General features: G+C 32.5%; 1 protein-coding gene across 3 annotated transcripts in view; it reads right to left on the reverse strand.

Moving 5' to 3' along the window:
* LOC147072591 (epidermal retinol dehydrogenase 2-like) overlaps nucleotides 1-20,710 on the reverse strand; it is an 89,898-nt gene that overhangs the window by 18,424 nt on the left and 50,764 nt on the right. For 2 of the 3 annotated variants that reach the window (XM_085947003.1, XM_085947005.1), the window contains exon 2: nucleotides 3,516-3,684. In XM_085947003.1, the coding sequence (XP_085803129.1) occupies nucleotides 3,516-3,668 (153 nt within the window). In that variant the 5' untranslated portion in view covers nucleotides 3,669-3,684. Of the gene's footprint in view, nucleotides 1-3,515; nucleotides 3,688-20,710 lie in introns of all 3 variants that reach the window. The other variant, XM_085947006.1, reaches the window with a different exon arrangement.

Here is a 20,710-nt window from a genome sequence, read left to right on the forward strand (position 1 = left end):
AAAAACCATAGATATATTATATATTATTATTATATTATTTATTTATAACACGTTTTTAATATGATAGGTCGAAGGTCGAACATAGTAGGTAAGAATATTACGTTAAACGTTTTTTAGTTTGAATTCAAAACGACATGCATCGCAACTTATAATATTATTATTTAATATTATACTTAAACGTTTACCTACATATCTAATTGTTACCTATCAGTTAGTCATTCCAGTATTATAGTATATTAGTCTATGGTCATTCCTGCTCAACTCATTTCAATAGCCACACCGCAAATATTTCTTCTCGCGTAATGGCGGAAATTACGCAAAGCACGAAATTCAGTCAAGGTAAATATTCACTGTCACACTATTTCAAATTTCACGTAGAAAGCGTCTGGTTGCCCAAAAGGTAATTTTTGTATTTTAACCTTACGGATTGGGCACATTTGGAGTTTGGTTGCCCAAAAGATATTTTTTTGTTCGAATGGTCTACTGGGCACATTTGGGTGATTCATACTCGATTAAGGGGGGACATGCTCGTCGAAGGTCAAAATTGAGTTTTTATTGTATTTTCAAACCATGATCCTGGACACTCCTTAAACGTTGTAGATAATCTATTTATATAATTTTGAAGCCTTATTATCCTTTATAGTTATTTTAAACATTTGATGACTGCATGAAGTATTTTTGTTACATAAAATAGTATTCTTTTAAACCTCTCGCTCTAATGTTTTAGAATATCATTTTACATTTCATCATTTAACAAATTAGAATTGGGCAAAAATTTATACCGATTAATTTCTAGGATTTCCTGTTTATTCAATTTTATAGATTTCTCATTCAAATTTTACATTTATCTATAAAATGAAATGAAATCTATAAAATTGGATAAACAGGAAATTCTAGAAATTAATAGCCCGATTCTAATTTGTTAATTGATCAATTATATTTCGTGTCTTCTCCATTATTATACCCTATTTAATATTTGGGATTGTCATAACATAACTTTATATATTGTACATTATTTATTATTTAAATTTTTATTTAATTTTGACTCATATTTTGGTTGTATTTGTTTTTTATTCGATCTCACTTCAATTGATAATATTGTTTTATTTTATTTTTTATTAAATTTTTATTGTAAATTTTGACTAATCATAATTATTTGTTGATATTAATGTTATTGTAAGTGTAGATTGTTTCATATTTTGTGGTTTGTTAATATTTTAAATAATTTGTTTAATGCACCTGACGTAGTATGAAATATTAATGTCTTAAAGTTAACTTTGCCATCAACTTTCGGCTTAATTCTATTTAACTACACACGGAACTGGATTTGATATTTGATATGGGAACTGAAATAAATAACGGGTCAGGAGAAGCAGGCAACCGATCTCGAGTAAGGAAGAATACGGGATAATTTTAAATATATGTCAAGAATATGTACTACTTCGAATACTGACAACTGCTCTCGGTTTATGCATCGACGCTCATTTAATATTGGTGTATTACACACACTATTGCACGTCTATAATGCGTGGTTCATTTTCGTAGGACACTCACGCACTAAAAACCCTTCGTCAAAATTTACTGTATTGGTATATAGGCTATGGCTATCGAAATTATATTTATTATCTGTTCTATTAATAGAAAAGTTTTCGGAATCAAGAAAAATATCCAACAACGTTTAACATGGAGGCATGTCCCCCACATCTTGAAGCGGGCCCCCTACCTATCGCTAGGGTTAAAGGCAGTGGGACTTATGACAGAATCGTTTTCTAAATGTTGTTTCAGGTAAAATTAAGGGTATTCGGTGTATTTTTAGCGATTTTTTTGTATTGTTGAATAAATCCATTTGAATCATGGAGTTGTCGAATATTGACACACAATAATGAAAAATTGCATCACACAATTAGACATTCTAAAATGTTAAAACTCTACAAATAAAATAGCGCCACAGGCGACTTTTTTCCGCATTAGGGAAAATTTGTGATATGTGTTTATCTCAATTATCAGGTCAACCCACCACGCCGGGCCCCCAGGCTAGAGCCCTGCGAGCCCCCTCTTTGTGGGGGTCATGCATGGAGGTTACCGACTTTGAAACTAATAGCCTCAATAATTTAGCTAGGCTCGCATAATGCAGTTTTCATTTTGCTTCCCCGAGTCGTGAACTATCAAGGTCTTGCAGAAAACTGTGCCATAACTCAACATGAAACTTTCAATTAAATTAAAATGCAAATGAATTCACTTAAACAACTTTTCGCGATTGCCGATGTAATAATATTCGGATGACCAGATATAATATGTAGTTACTGAGCGTACCACCACAATACATAAAATAAATTAATTATTAATAAAATACCATTATTATACGATTTATTTACTTATTAACCCATCCGCATACGTAACATCGATTTTCGATGGATTTAATTAAATAATCGTTCACCCACGAGCCGCTTGATTTGGCACATTTACAAATAAATGCCTTTTGAAAAAATATATTATAACCAAGTGATTTTTTTTTTTTTTGAAAAAAGTAAGACACCCCGGAATCACCCGACACGCAGGAATCGAATCTGCATCTCTCGGGTGCGCACACGCACATAGACCACTACGCTAAAGGAGTCATAGGTAATTGCGGAAAATTTTAACTAGTGGCTTTTAATACTCTCCGAAGCGTTTTCTAAATTGAGCTACTATTGGCGATCGGTTTTTTTAGGCAGCTGGCGGAGGTAGGCTGTTAAGATGCGACATAAATAGTATACACTAAACTTTATCAGTCATACTGATTAGTCCTCATTGAACTAATAATTTAATGGGATAATTATAGATAAACGAATGTTTTTTGACATAATCGAAGATGGCTTGGATTAGGCAGGGTTTAATTTGAATTTGAATAATTAATAATATATCGATTTTTATTATTATATTATAATAATAAAAATCGATTGCAAGATTTGTACTGGACAAACAACCACCGGGCAAGCAAGAATACGAGATAATAAAAACGTTGTAAAAACTAACAAACACTATCTAAACATTCTAGTCTCAGCTCAATGAAAACAATACATTTGATTGACAAAGTTTAGCGTGCACTATTTATGTCGGATCTTAACAGCCTACGCCCATCCTTCGCCACTGCTTTATCTGTTTTGCGGTATCCACGTTGTTCTGTGAGCTCTGTGCTTTTCTCTCCCTGGCACCTTGCATTAGAATAAATTCTTTAAACTAAGTCAGAGCTCACTTTGAGCGTAGCAACCTCAGTCTTGGGTATTTTCTCCCAGGACATTCCCAGGGAAAATTGAAATAGATGCTTCACATCGCCACTGCAGAGTTCCATGATACGCTCGATTAAGACCGAGTGTAGTACTGGGCGGGTTTTTGGTTTGGAGGGATTAACTTCAATGTTCTTCCTATATCCTTTCATCTACCTAATTCTTTATAAAATTTGTTGAGAAACATTTAAATACATCGAAACACAAAGCAACGGCTATATAATCATCGGTATTTAATTATGAGCCCACCAGTACGAGGTTGTCTCCAAGAGGTTTCTGGTTTCTAAGTTTTGATCCAGGACGAAGGCGCCTTCGAGCTGTCCGTAGAGCCAGTCCTGCAGCGAAGACTGCCGCCCCAGCCAGCTCGAGCGCCCCAAGAAGCCTCTGCCCGTGCTCCATCATCTTCACGCTAGCATTCCTGCAAGAAAGAAAACATTTTATTATTAATAATGCATATAAATTATAAATAAAATAAGACGTCTTTCACTTAGGGAATTACTAACTTACAGAAAAAAGCATTATTGTAACAATAAATATGCTGTATTGTTTTTTATATGTTAAAATAAGTCAACACATTTTCCGTATTTCACCTGAATAATAACCAGATCGAATTATTAGTAATAAATGATTTTGTTACAGAATTTATAGAAAAATAATTTTATAAAATTGATATTATTATAACGGAAGCATAGAAACATGTAAAAATTGCACGTTGACATGCATTTTCCATAATAAAAAATAGTTTTATGATAGATACTAAGTGCTTCAATTGGGTACATTTTTTTAGGACTGCCATTATCAATAATTACAAAGTAAAATGATAGATACATAATCAATTCTTTCCATGACATAATAATTGGGCCTGTTTAAGAGAACATACTTTTTATATGCCTGTTTCAATGATTGAAAGAGGTAGTACTCGTAAATTTTTGTTGGTCAAGATATTTTAATGATGGATTTTTTAAATTCTGGTGCATATAGTATGTAACAAAATCTTCCCAATCTCTCGCACTCCGATTGGGAAACTTTAAGTTAGGGAATTAACATTATTTTCAACCGCAGCACCACCTATCACTATAAAATATAAATCGTTTAATATAAATTAAGCACAAAATTACTACTTCGCTTAGAGTAGGTTAGCTAAGAACTTAATCCATTTCCTGAATCAATCAGTCAAATCAAATGCGCATGCAAATTGAAGAAATGTGTCTGCTCCTGTCTATCTGTCAAAATGATATAATTAATAAAAAATATAATATATCAGATGGAGTAAGAAAATAAGCTAGATAACGGAAAACATATTAGATTTTAATACGTCATAATTATCAACATTTCCTGTCGAAAATAATTAAAAAAGAATTTACTGTGTTGAAACTAATAAATAAGTCGTGAAACTAAAAACTAATCCGCATCGCTTATATTATGCATATTATATCAGATTGTATGTAATATTTATTTTATTAGTAACATAATTATTGGGGTCTCAAAGACAAGAATGTTTATTTTCAAGGAAATCAGGTGTAATATTCTAGTCTTATTATGAGAACTTTTAAGCTGTTTGCGGAGTCACAAAATGATTTGTTTAACGCGATATGTGAAAATAAAATCCTGCAAGCTAGATGCTTATTAAAAAATGCTAAATTTAGCAAGAGAAGCTTAAATTTGGAATCACTGATAAGGGTGATGAAATTTGTTTACTTTTCCTGTTATTGATTTTAATTTTGATTAGGTATATCCTTTCAAAATTTAATCGTAAACAGAAAATAATGCAGTAACTCTAATGATTCCAATTGTATAACAATGGTGAGTATAAATAATAAGAAGTAGGTTGGTAATAATGAACTTGTTCAATGTCTTCCTGGTTGGAATCACAATGAGATTATGATAAGCAGTAGGTAGGTAAATCGGAAGCTTAATTGAATATAAAATATTGTACATCCACTCTGTTTATATAATAACTTATTCAAAATTAATTCGAGTGGAACATTCATCCAAATCCTTTGGTTTAAAAATAAATATATCTATATTTGAAGAAAAATAATATAAAAGAACCTTCGGAAAACAATATTGTGTGTGTTATTTTATTAATAGCGTAGATTATTATTTCAATTGTCTTTTTAATTGTATCCGTTTACAATCGTTGAACACTCATTATAATATTCACCGATTTCCCACTTTTGATTATACCATGAATCACGATGATTCCATGGAGGGAAAGAAAATTCATGGTTTGGGGGGTACTATTGTCATGGATACACTCACATCACATTAAATGAATAAATTAGTAGAATCTTCGGGATCCAAGGGTTTCTCGTCCGAGGCTGACAAAGCCAAAAATATGACTACCTGACACCAAATTATATGTGTCCTCAAGGGTTCGAGATATTTGGAGCCTGGAGACCCTCCACTTTGAAAACGATTGAACGAACGGACTAGAATATGTGTGTTACATACTGGGACACCTAGGGTATTAAGATTTTTATACTTGTGTTTTATAAAAAACGATATACCTATAATATATATTCGTTTTAAATTGTTAATCATTATTGGCATTTTGTTTTAGTCCTTTAATTGTTAGGGTAGTGTATACAGTTATTAATTTTTATATTATAATAAATAATCTGTAGGTACATACTATTCTATAAGTGTATTTTATTTTTGTTGATTTTTACAATTTACCAAATTCTAAATACAGATTTGTGGTAATTTTTCATAAATAAAGAAATAAAGATATTGACCGCATTTGAAAAATCTATGAAGTAACTTTTTACAACCCATCAATTAAAAATTTATTTTCAAGTCGCTATTATTTTAAACACAATTTTTTATTTATTGAGAATAGCAGCTTGAATGTGAAGTGAAGGATATAAGATACAATATTATATTTTAAAATGCAATTTTATTTGTGAATGTGTCCAGATTCAATAAAAATAAATCTTTAGCCAGGAAATGAGTTACCTACTCATTTTATTATCTCACTTTCCATTACCCAATTTTGTCATCTTAAAAAAACATTTTTTTTTTGCATTTTTTAAAATGCATGATAGATGCAATTTATTCTGTTTACAACCATTGATTTTTATTAAATAATTATGATTTCATTTTTTATCTTTCAGTTTCCACTTCATGAAATCCGATTGTGTTTGCATGTTAACGATTGAATTCTTGACTTTAATTATACTATAAAACATTGATTTAATTATTCACTTCAGTTATATAACATCCATGTAACGATTCAGTGAAGCGATGCTTATTTTTATTGATTATATACATTACCTAGTTAGATATTTTTGTATTCTAACTATCAACATTCAAATGATTTTATTGGAAATCAAAATAACTTATTCTTTCGACCATGTCCGATTCTAATAGGATCATAATATGGGCCTCCACAGAGTAGGTAGAGGTTTGTTTTAACAGATTTTGTTTTTACGAGAAATGGATGTCAGCCACTTGCTCAACCTATTAGGTCCATACCCTGGACACACACAAATTGAAAAACAATATGTGTACTTGCCAGACCCAGGATTTGAACCTGGGACCCACGGCGTTATAGTCCAACGCTTAACTTCGACCAGGAATTAATGGTTTGCATGAATAATGATTGTATCATCACTGTACTGTTTAGAATTTAGATTATGAAATATATAAATTCATGTTAGCTTGTCTTAAACAATAGTAATGATATGACATATAATATATATAATGCACAGAATAATCGATTTCGTTCCACCTTTTAACAGTATTATTATTTTTTTTTCTTCTACAATACCTATCTATTTCATATGACGCAAAAACGTATGGCGATTACGAAGCTCAGCGAACCAAGTAAGGTAATTGTGTTTTAAAAGACTTTTTGCGAGTATGTTGGGAATTTGTAGTCAGCAATTTTTTGTCTTTGATTAGGATTAGACAATGTATTTAACAGTTTTATTTTATTTTCATAAAAACATAAAAATATGACGGAAAAAAAATATGAAATGTGCGTAACATCACTTCTGATCAATGAAATAAATTCTAATGAATTAAAGTTTTGTACTATTCTATTTGAGTCGTTTTTTGCGACCCGGGTTTTGAATTCGGTATTTTCAGGCACTATGTGCACTCACCAAAAGGTAAATACACACTGACGAATAAAATTAATTCTAACTTATATAATAAATTAATACAATAAAGTAGGTAAAACGACTCAAATGGAATAGTATAAAACTTAAATCCATTAGAATTTAAATTAAAATTCCATCAAGTACCTTCGACCGATAATATTATAATGAAATAAATATTTTTGTAGCACATATTTTGTAGTAATTTAATATACAGTGACTTGCCGTGGAGGTAGGCAGGTCATGCGTTGCATATAAGACAGATGAATAAAATAATGAATACAAATAATTTTTGAGAGCAGTGGCGGTTTTCTGACAAGTATCGACATGTTTGTTTTAAAAAATGAACGAAGTATTAAAGATCCTGACTAGATAACTGTGTCCATTGTAATACATATTGTAATGGCGGTTTATCGCACAAGCAATATTTTCACAAGGTTGCCTCCAAACCTGTCTAGCGCCACTGATCTCCACATCTTTGAAACCATCATTATTTGGGAGTAAATTTCAAGGAAATTTTTAAATTCTCAATAGATGGTGTGTATGCCAATTTAAATATTTATGGGGAAATTAAATAATAAAATAATTACAAGATAAAAAGAACTTTTTATATAGCACGTTTTTACTTTTTCTGTTGAATCATAGAAACTTGACAATTCTATGTATTAATAATTTAGGACAACAAATTTAGGTCAACAAATCATTTCTTTGGTATTTTTCAACAAACAGACAAATATAGAATACTGAAATGTCATTTTGATTTTCATAGTAACGCACGTATATATTGATAATTTAGTTGCTAGGACCACCCCCTTAGCAACCAATAATAGTGGATTGGATTACAGATTTCTTCCGAAATAACTTTTCATACAAAACAGAATTAACTGAAAATGAATTCAATTCTACTTAAAGATGGCTAAATGTATTAAAAGAATGCGTTGGCATCGTGTTCTGATATATTCTAAGAGTTTCAAATGTCTAGCTAGTCGGGAAGCTAGTTAAAAATCGATTGAAAGATTTGTACTGGATAAATAACCACCGGACAAACAATAATACGAGCTAAGAAAAACGTGGTAATAAGTAAGTAGATACCTAACGATTTTTCAGACAATTTGAAACTAAAAATGTAGGGGGACGGCATGGGCGGCACTTAGCCTAGGGACATCACTATGTTAGGATTAGTATCCGGAAACTTGTACGTATGCAGTTCGCTGTATCACACTTCACCATGAAATGTTGTATCGGAAATATATGGACGTATATTAAAGACCGTCTAACCTCTTTGGGTCGTATAGTACTGACATAAAATTCATGTCTAACAAAACACGGCTCTCGTCGGCTCACACTATAGGAAGCCAGCAGCAAACACATTTTGAAAATAGCCGATACACCGATTTATTTTTTAGGTTAGGTTAGGTTTTCATTCTTGAATTCATAAATTTAGAAAATTGAATTAATATTCATATTGAATCGAATAAAATTGGAGACCGTATAGCATACGTTCATATCTTCCTGATAGATATCTAACGGCGAACTGTGTCACGGTGAAATGTTTTACGTACAATTTACATGTAATGCAATTTACATGCGCGTCTATAGTTATTCTACATCTATTTTTCGTAACGCTTTTGCGTCGGAGATCATGAGTAAAACATGTTCCATGTTAAAATATAATATTAATTAAATACTCTTTCTTTTATTGTCTATTCATCAGGTATCTATTTTCGTTAAAAACATTTATTATGTCATCAACTGTGGGGCGTTACAACGCTTTCGGCAGGTCGTGAAGTTTTTTCATGGATTTTTTAAATTTATATTTCGCCCCTATCTCTTCGCCCTGGTAAATCTAGGTACTTATACAATACAGTGGCGAAGGGTGGAGGTCGATTGTTAAGATCTGATATGAATAGTTCACATTATACTTTGTCAGTCATTCGTATTTGTTTTTATTGAACTAAGACTACAATTCACAGAAGGTGGTAATTAAGGTAAGAAAAATCAATTATACCTTAATTCAAACCATAATGGTTTTGGTATGTTATGGGCGATTTGATAAAATAGTGCACACTTTTAATTCATCCTTATTTGTTTTCGTTGAATTAAGAATACATAAATTACACACGTTGTTGGTTAGTTTTTCAAGATTCGTTAAGCCCTGTCTAAACCAAACCATAATAGATAAAATTATTATTCTATCTATAAAATATCTAAAATGATGTATGATTTAGTAGCATAATTTTAGATATTTTATAGATAGACGACTATTTATTGACTATTATCTATTATGGATTGGTTTTCGCAGAATTTATTTGAATTTTTTATCAAGACCATCTGTAAATTATTGTAAGCTTAGTTGAATGAAATCAAATAATACGTATGGCTGACAAAGTTAATTGAGGACTAATTATGTCGATCTTAACAGCCTTCCTCCACTTTTTACCACTGATACAATGTGTCTTACCTATTCGACAGTAGAGTACAGGTACCTACAGTGTAGGGTAAGTTTTATTCAACTAAACTTTAAATTGGGTTGTGTAATATTATTTCTGGTTTGTATTTGTATAAAACACGCAATATACCGATTTCATTTATGAAAACATGATACTAAAAATTATTGTTCCCCATCACTGTCCACTATTTATGTTTACGTATCATTAGTTTAACAGACCAAATACTATTGAGTGAAAGTAGAACAATTTCTTCCTGGTCTGATATAAAAATGCTCTATAAACGCAGATGGTGAAATAATACAATAAAAACGAAACCATACCAAACGGCTTTTGCACAAGATTAAATATACAGATTCAAAACCGGTTTAATAATAAGTACCAGTAAACAGTAGTTATATTACTTATCTAATAATAATTAAGTATTACGAGTAAAATTGGTACAGATTTTGTTGCAATAATATTGTATAGCCACACTTATTATTCACTCATCTGCTTTTATTGTCTATGGTCAATTAAATAAAGTGTATTTTCATCATTCTTTTGTGACACATGAAGCTAGCTACTACAAACTGTTTTACTTCTCCTGATCATCCGCATTAGTCTTAATAGATTTTATAACGTACAAAAATAAAGGTATACCTATTATAGGTACAATTAAAAAGACAACTGCTGAACAAATCTAGTCACTCAGTGGTACCCACCCAATATGTAGAAATCGTCCGAATGGTAGACCTACGATTTACTCTGGATTGACTCAGAATAAATATCAGATTGATAACTCTTGAGAAATTATTCAGCAACGCTGCGTAGCACAAATGATCGAGAGGAATGGAATCAGCTTGGAGAGATATACATCTAGCTGTTGACATTGAAGTTAATGCCCTCTACTAAACCACACCTGGTCTCAATCCTACGTTTAAATGTTGTATGACTTGGTCTCAATCCTACGTTTAAATGTTGTATGACTGGGAATGTCTCAGCAATTGTTACCCAAGCCTGAGTTCACCATGCACTAAAATGTGTGTTGACTAAGTCAGCGACAAAAGCTAATACAAAACTGCCGAACAATCTAAATGAAGAGATCTTCACGTTGGCAGTACGACGCCGTAATTTTTTTTAAATGCATCAAATTGCTAGCAGTGGACAAATCCAGATTGATGATGATTACTTAAATTTATGTCTTCACTCTTATTATCCTTCTCCTGTCTGTCGTTGCTCTAAGTAGGATGGAGTGCTGACCTCAAACTGGTCTCTGAGATTCTTAAGCCGGGATGTACTCCCTTCTGTCTTCGTTAGCGGAAATCTTCTCGAGCTGCATGGTTTTAGTTTGACGCTGAACACGTCCTATGGGACTGCCCGTTGATGGCATCCGACCGAACGGGGCTGTTTGCTAGGGTCCGTCCACACACGGGCCTGATTGGCCACGCCGACTTGATATTAACCAAGGCCAACTTTGAGGCATTTGAAAAATTTGCTGTGTCATATGGAGGACGGAATAATTCCGATCCCTCCTTCGATTCATCACTTTCAACTCATATCTCTTTTGTTTCGGCAGAGTTTCAGTACACGGGTACAGATGACACTTCATGTCATTAAAATAAATGGCGGCAGAGCAATTCAAGATTATTTTTATTTTCTAAAGCTCTTTCTTTAAGCACTAAGGTGCATGGTTGCTACATCAGTCTCGTGCAGTATCGTTTCGGGATAAGGAAATGTGGCACTAAAATCTTTTCATTGTGATACGCTTATAGCGTCTTGGAAGGCAGCCGTACACAAACCGCGGCTGCATATACATGGGGGGGGGGGGGGGGGGGGGGGGGGGGAAATGGGGTATCTCAAATCATAGTCAAATGCAGAAATTGATATCTCTTGGGATGCCGCATGATGTGGACAAAGAACGCCAACTATCTAGTTTTAATTTCTCTGTTTATTTCTTTGGTATTTTCATCATCGGCATCACCTCAAGTTTTCTGAGCGTTGTTTATATGAGTGAGTATCCACGCTTCCAATCCGATAGAATTATTGAACATTACATGTCGCCTTGACGGAATCACACAATAGGTACGCTGGTAAGTAGGTTTATGTTAATGATACAGGTGCTTATTCATGAAGATTATGGAGATTATCATTCACTGCCTATTTATTATGCATTGACTACCTACCTACACCACAGCGACTAATAAATTGTAATAAAATTATAATCGGCATCAAGAATTTCCGTTATTATTTTTAATCGAGCACCTACTTACTAGTGAGTATAATATTATTAATAAAATGGAATATTCCGATGACGATGTCCCACAGAACAGATAATAAATAGAATTCCGATAGGCTACATACCAATACAGTTAATTTTGACGGAGGGTTTTGAATGTGTGAGTGTCCTACGAAAATGAACCACGCATTATAGACGTGCAATAGTATGTGTAATACACCAATATTAAATGAGCGTCAATGCATAAACCGAGAGCAGTTGTCAGTATTCGATGTATGACGTATTCTTGACACGTGTTTAAATTTATCCCATATTCTTTCTTACTCGAGATCAGTTGCCTGCTTCTTCTTACTCATTAGGTATTTCAGTTCCCATTATTTCTGAGTTCCCTGCGCTGTACTATTCCACAACTCGATCGAGGGCATTCAAGACACAATCGACAGGTTACATGACAACTCGTCTTGTGTTGGTTTTCTTCTTCTTCTTATTGTGCCATCCCCTAGCGGAGGTCAGCCACCATCAAGGCGATCTTATCTTTGTCGTCTGCTACCCGGAACAGTTCGGTGGAGCTGCACTCGTACCAACTTAAGCCACGAAATGCGGCGCCGTCCTCTGCTACGCTTCCCATTGATCTTTCCTTGAATGACAAGTTGGGGAATGCTGTATTTTTGTCCTCTCATAGTGTGGCCGAGGTATTGTAGTTTCCTGGTTTTGATACTACGTAGAACTTCTCGGTCCTTCCCCATTCGATTGAGAACTGTGTTGGTTTTATTCGGAATAAAATCAACGTTTTGTGGCCTAGCACCTGTCCTCATCCGGATTTTCCTCTGATAAGCGACGGAAAAAACATCGAGAGCGTCGACAGCGTCAAATACCTGGGGGTATACATCATCAAAACTAAATGGCGCCTATTTGACGCTTGCAATCTGACGGTGATGCTTTGTGGTAGCGAATCATGGCACCTTAGGAAGGCTCAAAGCAATTGTATACTGAGCTTCGAGAACAGATGTTTGCGGTTGATACTGGAAATAAGAGAACGCACCAAGCAACCTTTCATTACGCTGAGAGTGAAGATGCGATGCGACATGGCTCGGCCACGTCCTGCGAATTCCAAAAGAGAACCTCAACCTGGTTTGCCTGTTCTTCAAGCCAATCGGATTCCGGCATCTTAGAAGGCCGTTTAATACTATATATAGACATAGAGTGTATACGGCGGAGTTACGAGATGCTGGTATGACCTGGGACGATGCAAGAAGACTAGCCAGCGACAGGGATTCTTGGAGGCGCCGCGTGGTGTCCATATGCCCCAACTAAGGAACTGATATGGCCGAAGAAGAAGAATAAAATAAATACAATAGGTATGACGTAGTACCACTAATTTTACTAATTTTAATAATAGTCAGGACCGGTTTAATCTATGTTAAAGGGACATTGTCAACTGGTAAATAATATATTACAATATTTATACTATTAGTATACATTACATATTATATTTATTATTATTAGAATCTCACGTGTGCAGATTCTTCTGTTTACTAATTACCACGTTTTTCTTAGCTTGTATACTTGTTTGTCCGGTGTTTGTTTATCCAGTACAAATCTTGCAATCGATTTTCAGCTATTCCCGAGTAGCTAGACATTTGAAACTTTTAGAATATATCAGAACACGATGCCAATGCATTCTTTTAATACTTTTAGCCATCTTTAAGTAGAATTGAATTCGTTTTCAGTTAATTCTGTTTTGTACGAAAAGTTATTTCGGAAGAAATCCGTAATCCAATCCACTATCATTGGTTGCTAATGGGGTGATCCTAGCAACTAAATTATTAATATATACGTGCGTTACTATGGAAATCAAAATGACATTTCAGTATTCTATATTTGTTTGTTTGTTGCAAAATAGCAAACAATGATTTGGTGACAATTGCCTTATTTGTCCTAAATTATCAATACATAGAATTGTCAAGTTTATATGATTCAACAGAAAATTTTAAAACGTGGTAGGTATATAAAAAGTTCTTTTTATCTTGTAATTATTATATTTACCTACTTTAATTTAGATATTTTATTTTCATTACCTACCCTTAATGGAAATAATATTATTATGATTTGTCATTAATCTGTATTTAAGTAGATACCTAAGCATTTATTCAGTAAAAAATATATTTTACGATTATACAAAAAATAGATTTCATAAAACATAATATATACATATTAATATATATTTATGTTCATATCAATAAATTACAAATTTGTTTGACCATCATATTAGTATAATTTATATATTTTAATTTAATTTATCGACATTGCCCTTCATGGAAACATTATTATTAATAATGTATATAAAGAGATTCATTGCTGGCCGAATGAAGTCATACACGGGTAAACTTAAAACTCGTTAATGTCGGCAGATATACGTGGCAGTAAGGAACTATAATAGACATACCTACATACCATCATAAATAGTCCGGTGTTCGAATTTAGAACTAAGCTCATCACAGTATAAAAGTATTGAGTGTTGATGAATCAAATGTGTGTGCCGTCCTCACTCAGCGGACAACTTATACTGGTGGATTTATCGGGACAGAGAAGAGTGAAAAAGCTTGGTGAGGCCTTCATGCAGTAGTGGAACGATCCCGGCTGATCATGATTATGAATCTTTGTCATTCATCAATTTTCTGCTCACGTTTTTATAATAAATAATTACAAGATAAAAAGAACTTTTTATATACTTACCACGTTTTTAATTCTGTTGAATCATAGAAGCTTGACAATTATATGTATTAATAAATACTTTTTTTGTACTTGATAGAAATACTGAATAAATATAGAATACTGAAATGTCATTTTGACATTTCATATTGATTTCCATTGTAACGCACGTATATAATATTAATTTAGTTGCTAGGACCCCCTTAGCAACCAATAATAGTGTTTTACCTTTGACGGATTTATTCCGAAATAACTTTCCATACAAAACAGAATTAACTGAAAATGAATTCAAATTCAAAGAATGTTTTGTCATCGTGTTCTGATATATTCTAAAAGTTTCAAATGTCTAGCTAGTCGGGAAGTTAGTTAAAAATCGATTGCAAGATTTGGACAAACAAGAAAAAATTTGTACTGGACAAACAAGAATACGAGCTAATAAAAACGTCGTAAAATAGTGGAAACAATAATTACACTCCACAGTAAAGTCTGGCCTTTCTAATACATAATTTAACCTGATTTGCTTTATTATATTTTGAATATGTATCAAAAATTATGTAATTCTAATTGCCTTACAAGGCGGCGCCGAGGCTCAAAAGACATGTTTATTGGGCCACGATAATTTGGCAATGGAGCAATAATTACTTATTTATTATTCGTCAAGTGATTGGATACAACATACAACAGCATAGATTCTTTTAGAGTCAGCATCCACGCAAAAAATACATTAAAAGGATAATAAAAATAGTTACGTTATACGCGAAAGGAGTCCAACTGGGCGAAAGAGAAAGGCGACTGTGATATTATTTAAAATATTACCTTTCATTGTTAGGCTTGTGTTGTTGCCTCTTAAATAATTGCTTTTTGCGACACTACCATTTTTTATATTAGACCAGGTGTTACCATTTTTTTTTGGTTCACTGCTCCTCGAAGTAGACGATTAAGGGGGTACATGCTCAGCGTACGTCAAAATGGAGCTTTTATGCTATTTTCAAAGCATGATCCTGGACATTTCTTAAACGTTGTAGATAATCTATTTACATAATTATGAAGCCTTATTATCCTTTATATTTATTTTAAACATTTGATGACTGCATAAAGTATTTTATTACATAAAATAGTATTATTTTAAATCTCTCGCTCTAATGTTTTAGAATATAGTCATATTTCAGTACGTCCATGTGAAGTGGTGTTAAGATTTTTTATATTCATAAATTTTTAAAAGCATTTATAAAACTATTAGTAAAATTTATGTTGACATTATTATAGTGAAATATTTACAATAAAAATTTATATTGATAATCTCTGTGATCCCAAATTTGACAAGAATTAGGCATTTTATTATTCAAAAAATGGGCAAGATTTACACATTTAAATATACTGATTATAAGCTATGTCTTTGACCATTCAAATGTGATAAACATTCTACGAATAATGTTTGCTTTATAATAATTATTGACCTAAGAATAAGGTAGTATTTTTTTGAAATACGCCATTTCTATTGGCATTTCCCAGTGGCTAAGCTACAACATATGGCCGTAGCCATAAATTGACAAACGATAAATGAAGTTGGGAGTAAGATCATTATAACGCGCGGTATCATAGAAAAGCGAAGATGACCATTGACATTAGATTTTTGTACACATGGCGGACGCTTCGGGGCTTGCTATGGGAGACTTTTGCATTATCTACTCTTGTTCACAGTGATTTTTATAGACAAAATATTATTGTATGGATAATTATTTAATGTATTGGTAGATTCTTTGTGTCACATTTTGAATTTGTTTTGATAAATGCTTGTTGTATACATATTTTTTAGTTGAAAATGTTCCTCTGAGGCGGACAAAACCGGCCCAGATTTAATTAATAAAAGTGGAAAAAGTTATTCAATTATGACAATAAATTAAGAGGTGCAGTGGAGTTATATTTAAATATATCAAACATATTATAATATCTTTTATTACATTTGATGTAATCGAGATAGAGAAAATTGATAAAGTAATTAGCCAATCTCTACTAGGGACTGTAAATCGGGAAAAAAGTTTAAATTCCTAGATTTTTGGAATGAGTAGGTATTTTTAATTCCGATATTTGTGAAATAATCCCGATTTACAACGATTTAAAACGATGGCCGCGTGGCTTAAGCGCTGGCCTCTCGTGTCGAGGGTCCCAGGTTCGAATCCTGGGTCTGGCAGGGACACATATTGTTATTCAATTTATGTATGAGTTAGAGTATGGACCTATTAGGTTGAGAAAGTGGCTGACATCCATTTCTCGTAAAAATAAAAATCTGTTAATACAATCTTCCACTATGTGGAGGCCCATATGTTCCTATTAGGATCGGACATGGTCGAAAGAAAAGAAGAAAATTTGTGAAATAATCACATTTTTCTCGATTTTTTAAAGTACCTACATAGGTATTTGCGTGTTTTAAGAGGTAGTTTTTTCTACGAATGATTGTGCATGGGAGAGTTAAATGAAAAATGTCACTGGATTTGGGATCACATAAATAATGTCGGTAATTTGGCGGGCCCCCTACCTGTCGCTAAATTTAAAGACATGTGTGACGCACAACAGAAGCGTTTTCAGAATTGTATTAGAGGTAAAAGTAAGGGCCTTCAGTGTATTTTAAGCGATCTTTTTGTAGTTTTAAAACATCTACTTGAATTATGGAGTTATCGAGTATTTACACAAAACAATCAAAAATTGCATCTTACAATCTCATTTTTAAAATGTTAATATCACTCTCGTGAAATTGCGCCACATGCAAGTTTTTTTTACATATGTTTATCTCACATATTTGATCGACCCACCACGCCGGGCCCCTCCTGAGCGCGAGCCCTTATACTACAGGCCTATCAGACCCCCACCCTTGTGGGGGCCATGGTTTTTTTTACATCGTACTTATTCGTATATACATGTAGCAAAATAATTATCGGACACAACTGGAATTTAAGTCTAATTATTTAGTTCAGGGAAGGGAAAATTAAAATTCAATTTCAATAAAATATTTGTTTCTTTGTTAAACACCACAACATGCCGTGAAGCCCAATAACAGTGGTAAAACTCCCAGGCTTTAGGAATTTATATATTAGATTATGTAAATATATTTCGACCTCACCGAGAATTTAACGCAGAACTCCCGTATGGAAGGCCAGCGCCTTACGCACTGCAATACGAGAGCCATATGTAGCAAAAAAATATCGGACGCAACTGGAATTGATGTCTAATTATTTAGTTTAGGGAATGGAAAAATAAAATTCAATTTCAAGAACATGAAAACTAATCCCATTATATTACAGATGGAGTTGGATAGTTTTTTTCAATTTCATTAAGCCCTGCCTAAACCAAACCATAATAGTTTATGTATGCTATGGGAGATCCGATAAAAATAGTGCACACTTTTTCAGTCATACTTATTTATTTTGTTTTCGTTGAATTAAGAATACACATGAAGAATTACAACAGAATTACATGTGGTGTTGGTTAGTTTAAGTTTTATAAAATTCCGTTAAAAATATTCTTCTATCTATAAAATATCTAAAATGATATATGGTTTAAAATGGCAAAATTGTAGCTATTTTATAGATAAACGAATATTTTTTGGACTATTTATTATCTACTATGGCATAGATTAGGCGGGGTTTAATTGAATTCTAAAAACTATCAATTATTAATACCTACTATCTACACAATACACGTCATAGTAGTCTTAGTTCAATGAAAACAAATACGTTTGACTGACGAATATTAGTGTGCACTATTTATGTCGGATCTTAACAGCCTACCTTCACCCTTCGCCGCTATCTGATACACCTGTCCCAGGACAGCGAAATGTACTGCAAGTGGATCACTAACCTTTAATAGAAGACAGCACCAAGAAAAGAAGAAATGAACCGGTCAAAAAAGCCCCGGTTTAAATGTGTTCTAAATGACCTCAGTATTTTGTAATAAATTTACCTGTAAACATATTTACACTTGTCTGCTAGTCACATGAATAAGTAACATTTATGACACATTTATGTTCTTATTGATTTATTCGAATTAATGGTGTACACTGTACACTACATTAACGTTAAATTAACTATCAAAGAGTCGTGAGTTTTCATGATGACTTAATCATATTCACTAATTGATATTGCCTTGATCATGACTTTTCATATTTTTCTATTTGACCTAAGTGCTGTTTTTGCTTCATAATGATTTGTAAAATTAATAATGATGATAATTTAACATACTTATTTGCGTTTCATATGCAAAAAAATCTGTGTATAAATGTTCTCCATTAAAGCTATCGTAGGGTCGTGAGATGGTATATTCCCACATACAAACAACATGACGCAAAATCAAAAATACAGTCATAAGTCACATAATATTATATGTGATTTTATGTAAAAACTAATAATATTATTAATTCTACGAAAGATTCCCATGTAAACAAAAAAGTAAACATATCTACTAAACTAGATTATATGTATAAATAGATAAACTAAAATCGACAACATTTTTCGGTCACTTTTTCATTCCTCATCAAAAAACTCTTTCATCTATTTTCCATATAAGTATTCAAAGATTTGAAATTCAGTACGCATATTTCAATGGAGTGAAAATGCATTATATTATTAATTGAGTTAGCATTTACTTGGTAGAATTCCATTTTACAAGAAATGAAAATAAAATTAATATTAAACTCTACAGGTTTTTAAAAAGGTTTGTCGATAGCTATTTCGGTTGTAACACCATTATCAAGACTATTCAGATAGGCCGTTTGCCTTTGCTTAAATACTATACGTGTATAGATAGAGACAGAATACATTTTCTTATTCGTTCCAGCAATATTATGAATTTGTACACTTATTATTAATTGTAATATTATCAATACTTTGAAGACCCTAAGTGGGTTTTTTTAATGGATATCAAAATTTACAAAATTTATCAAAATTACAGTGTTCGATTGGTTATTTATTGACATTATTAATCAATAAAAATATTATTAGTATTATTGTCTTAATCGTGTGTTTAATTAATCGCGAATTATCCAAAAGTAATCACATAATTAATGAAAATTTGGTAATGCATTCGTCGCCACTATTAAATAAAATTTAAACACACGATTAAGACAATTATGATGCAGAAAATAATTCAGTAGGTAAATATATAATTTACATATTATTGTTATTATATTATGTAGGTATATCTTTTTACGTATTTTGAAAGTTAATTTAATATAATATTCACCGCACACTTGTTAAACCCACACGCAAGCATGATTATTATACTTAAAATGCAATTATTTTACGAAAAAGAGAATGCGTTAAGATGCACTTTGTAAAGTGTTTATTTAAATAAATATCTCCGAATTATTATCTCATTTAATACAATTATCGAGATAGAGCAATTTTACGTTGGGAAAGTATAACTACTTATAACCATATTGCCAAATAACCAGATTAAAATGATATTTAAATTAACGACTATTTACGAACACCGAAAATTTTAATGATATTATTATATCTTCTTCTTTTTGTGCCATATCTGTTATTGAATGACTTCGACTATAATCTTTGCTATATTTTTCCTGTCTATCGATGCTCTAAACTAAACAGTGCTATGCTCAAACTGGTCTCTGAGAGTGAGACTGATCCAGAACGTTTTTCTTCTGTCAAGGCATCGCTTGGCAGAAATCTTCCCTCGAATGATAGGATGTAGCAGTTGATACATCCAGAGATGCCACATGATGTGACCAAAGTATGTCAAACGTCTTGTGTATACTTCTCTGATTAATTCTTTCGTATTTTTCATCCTCGACCTTCGTAATTTTATCTTTCCAGTTGAATTTACATGCATTAGATTCACATTTCCAAAGCTTTCCGAGCAGCGTAGCAAACTTAGCGTTTTTCTTGCCAGATATACTGTTTTTGAATAGGCATCTAGCTTGTAAAATTTTCATCTGGCATATGGCGTTAA

Source organism: Rhyacophila brunnea, unplaced genomic scaffold (assembly GCF_057557595.1).
Source record: "Rhyacophila brunnea isolate RB1 unplaced genomic scaffold, BYU_Rbru_1.0 scaffold_2, whole genome shotgun sequence".
NCBI classification, from domain to species: domain Eukaryota; kingdom Metazoa; phylum Arthropoda; class Insecta; order Trichoptera; family Rhyacophilidae; genus Rhyacophila; species Rhyacophila brunnea.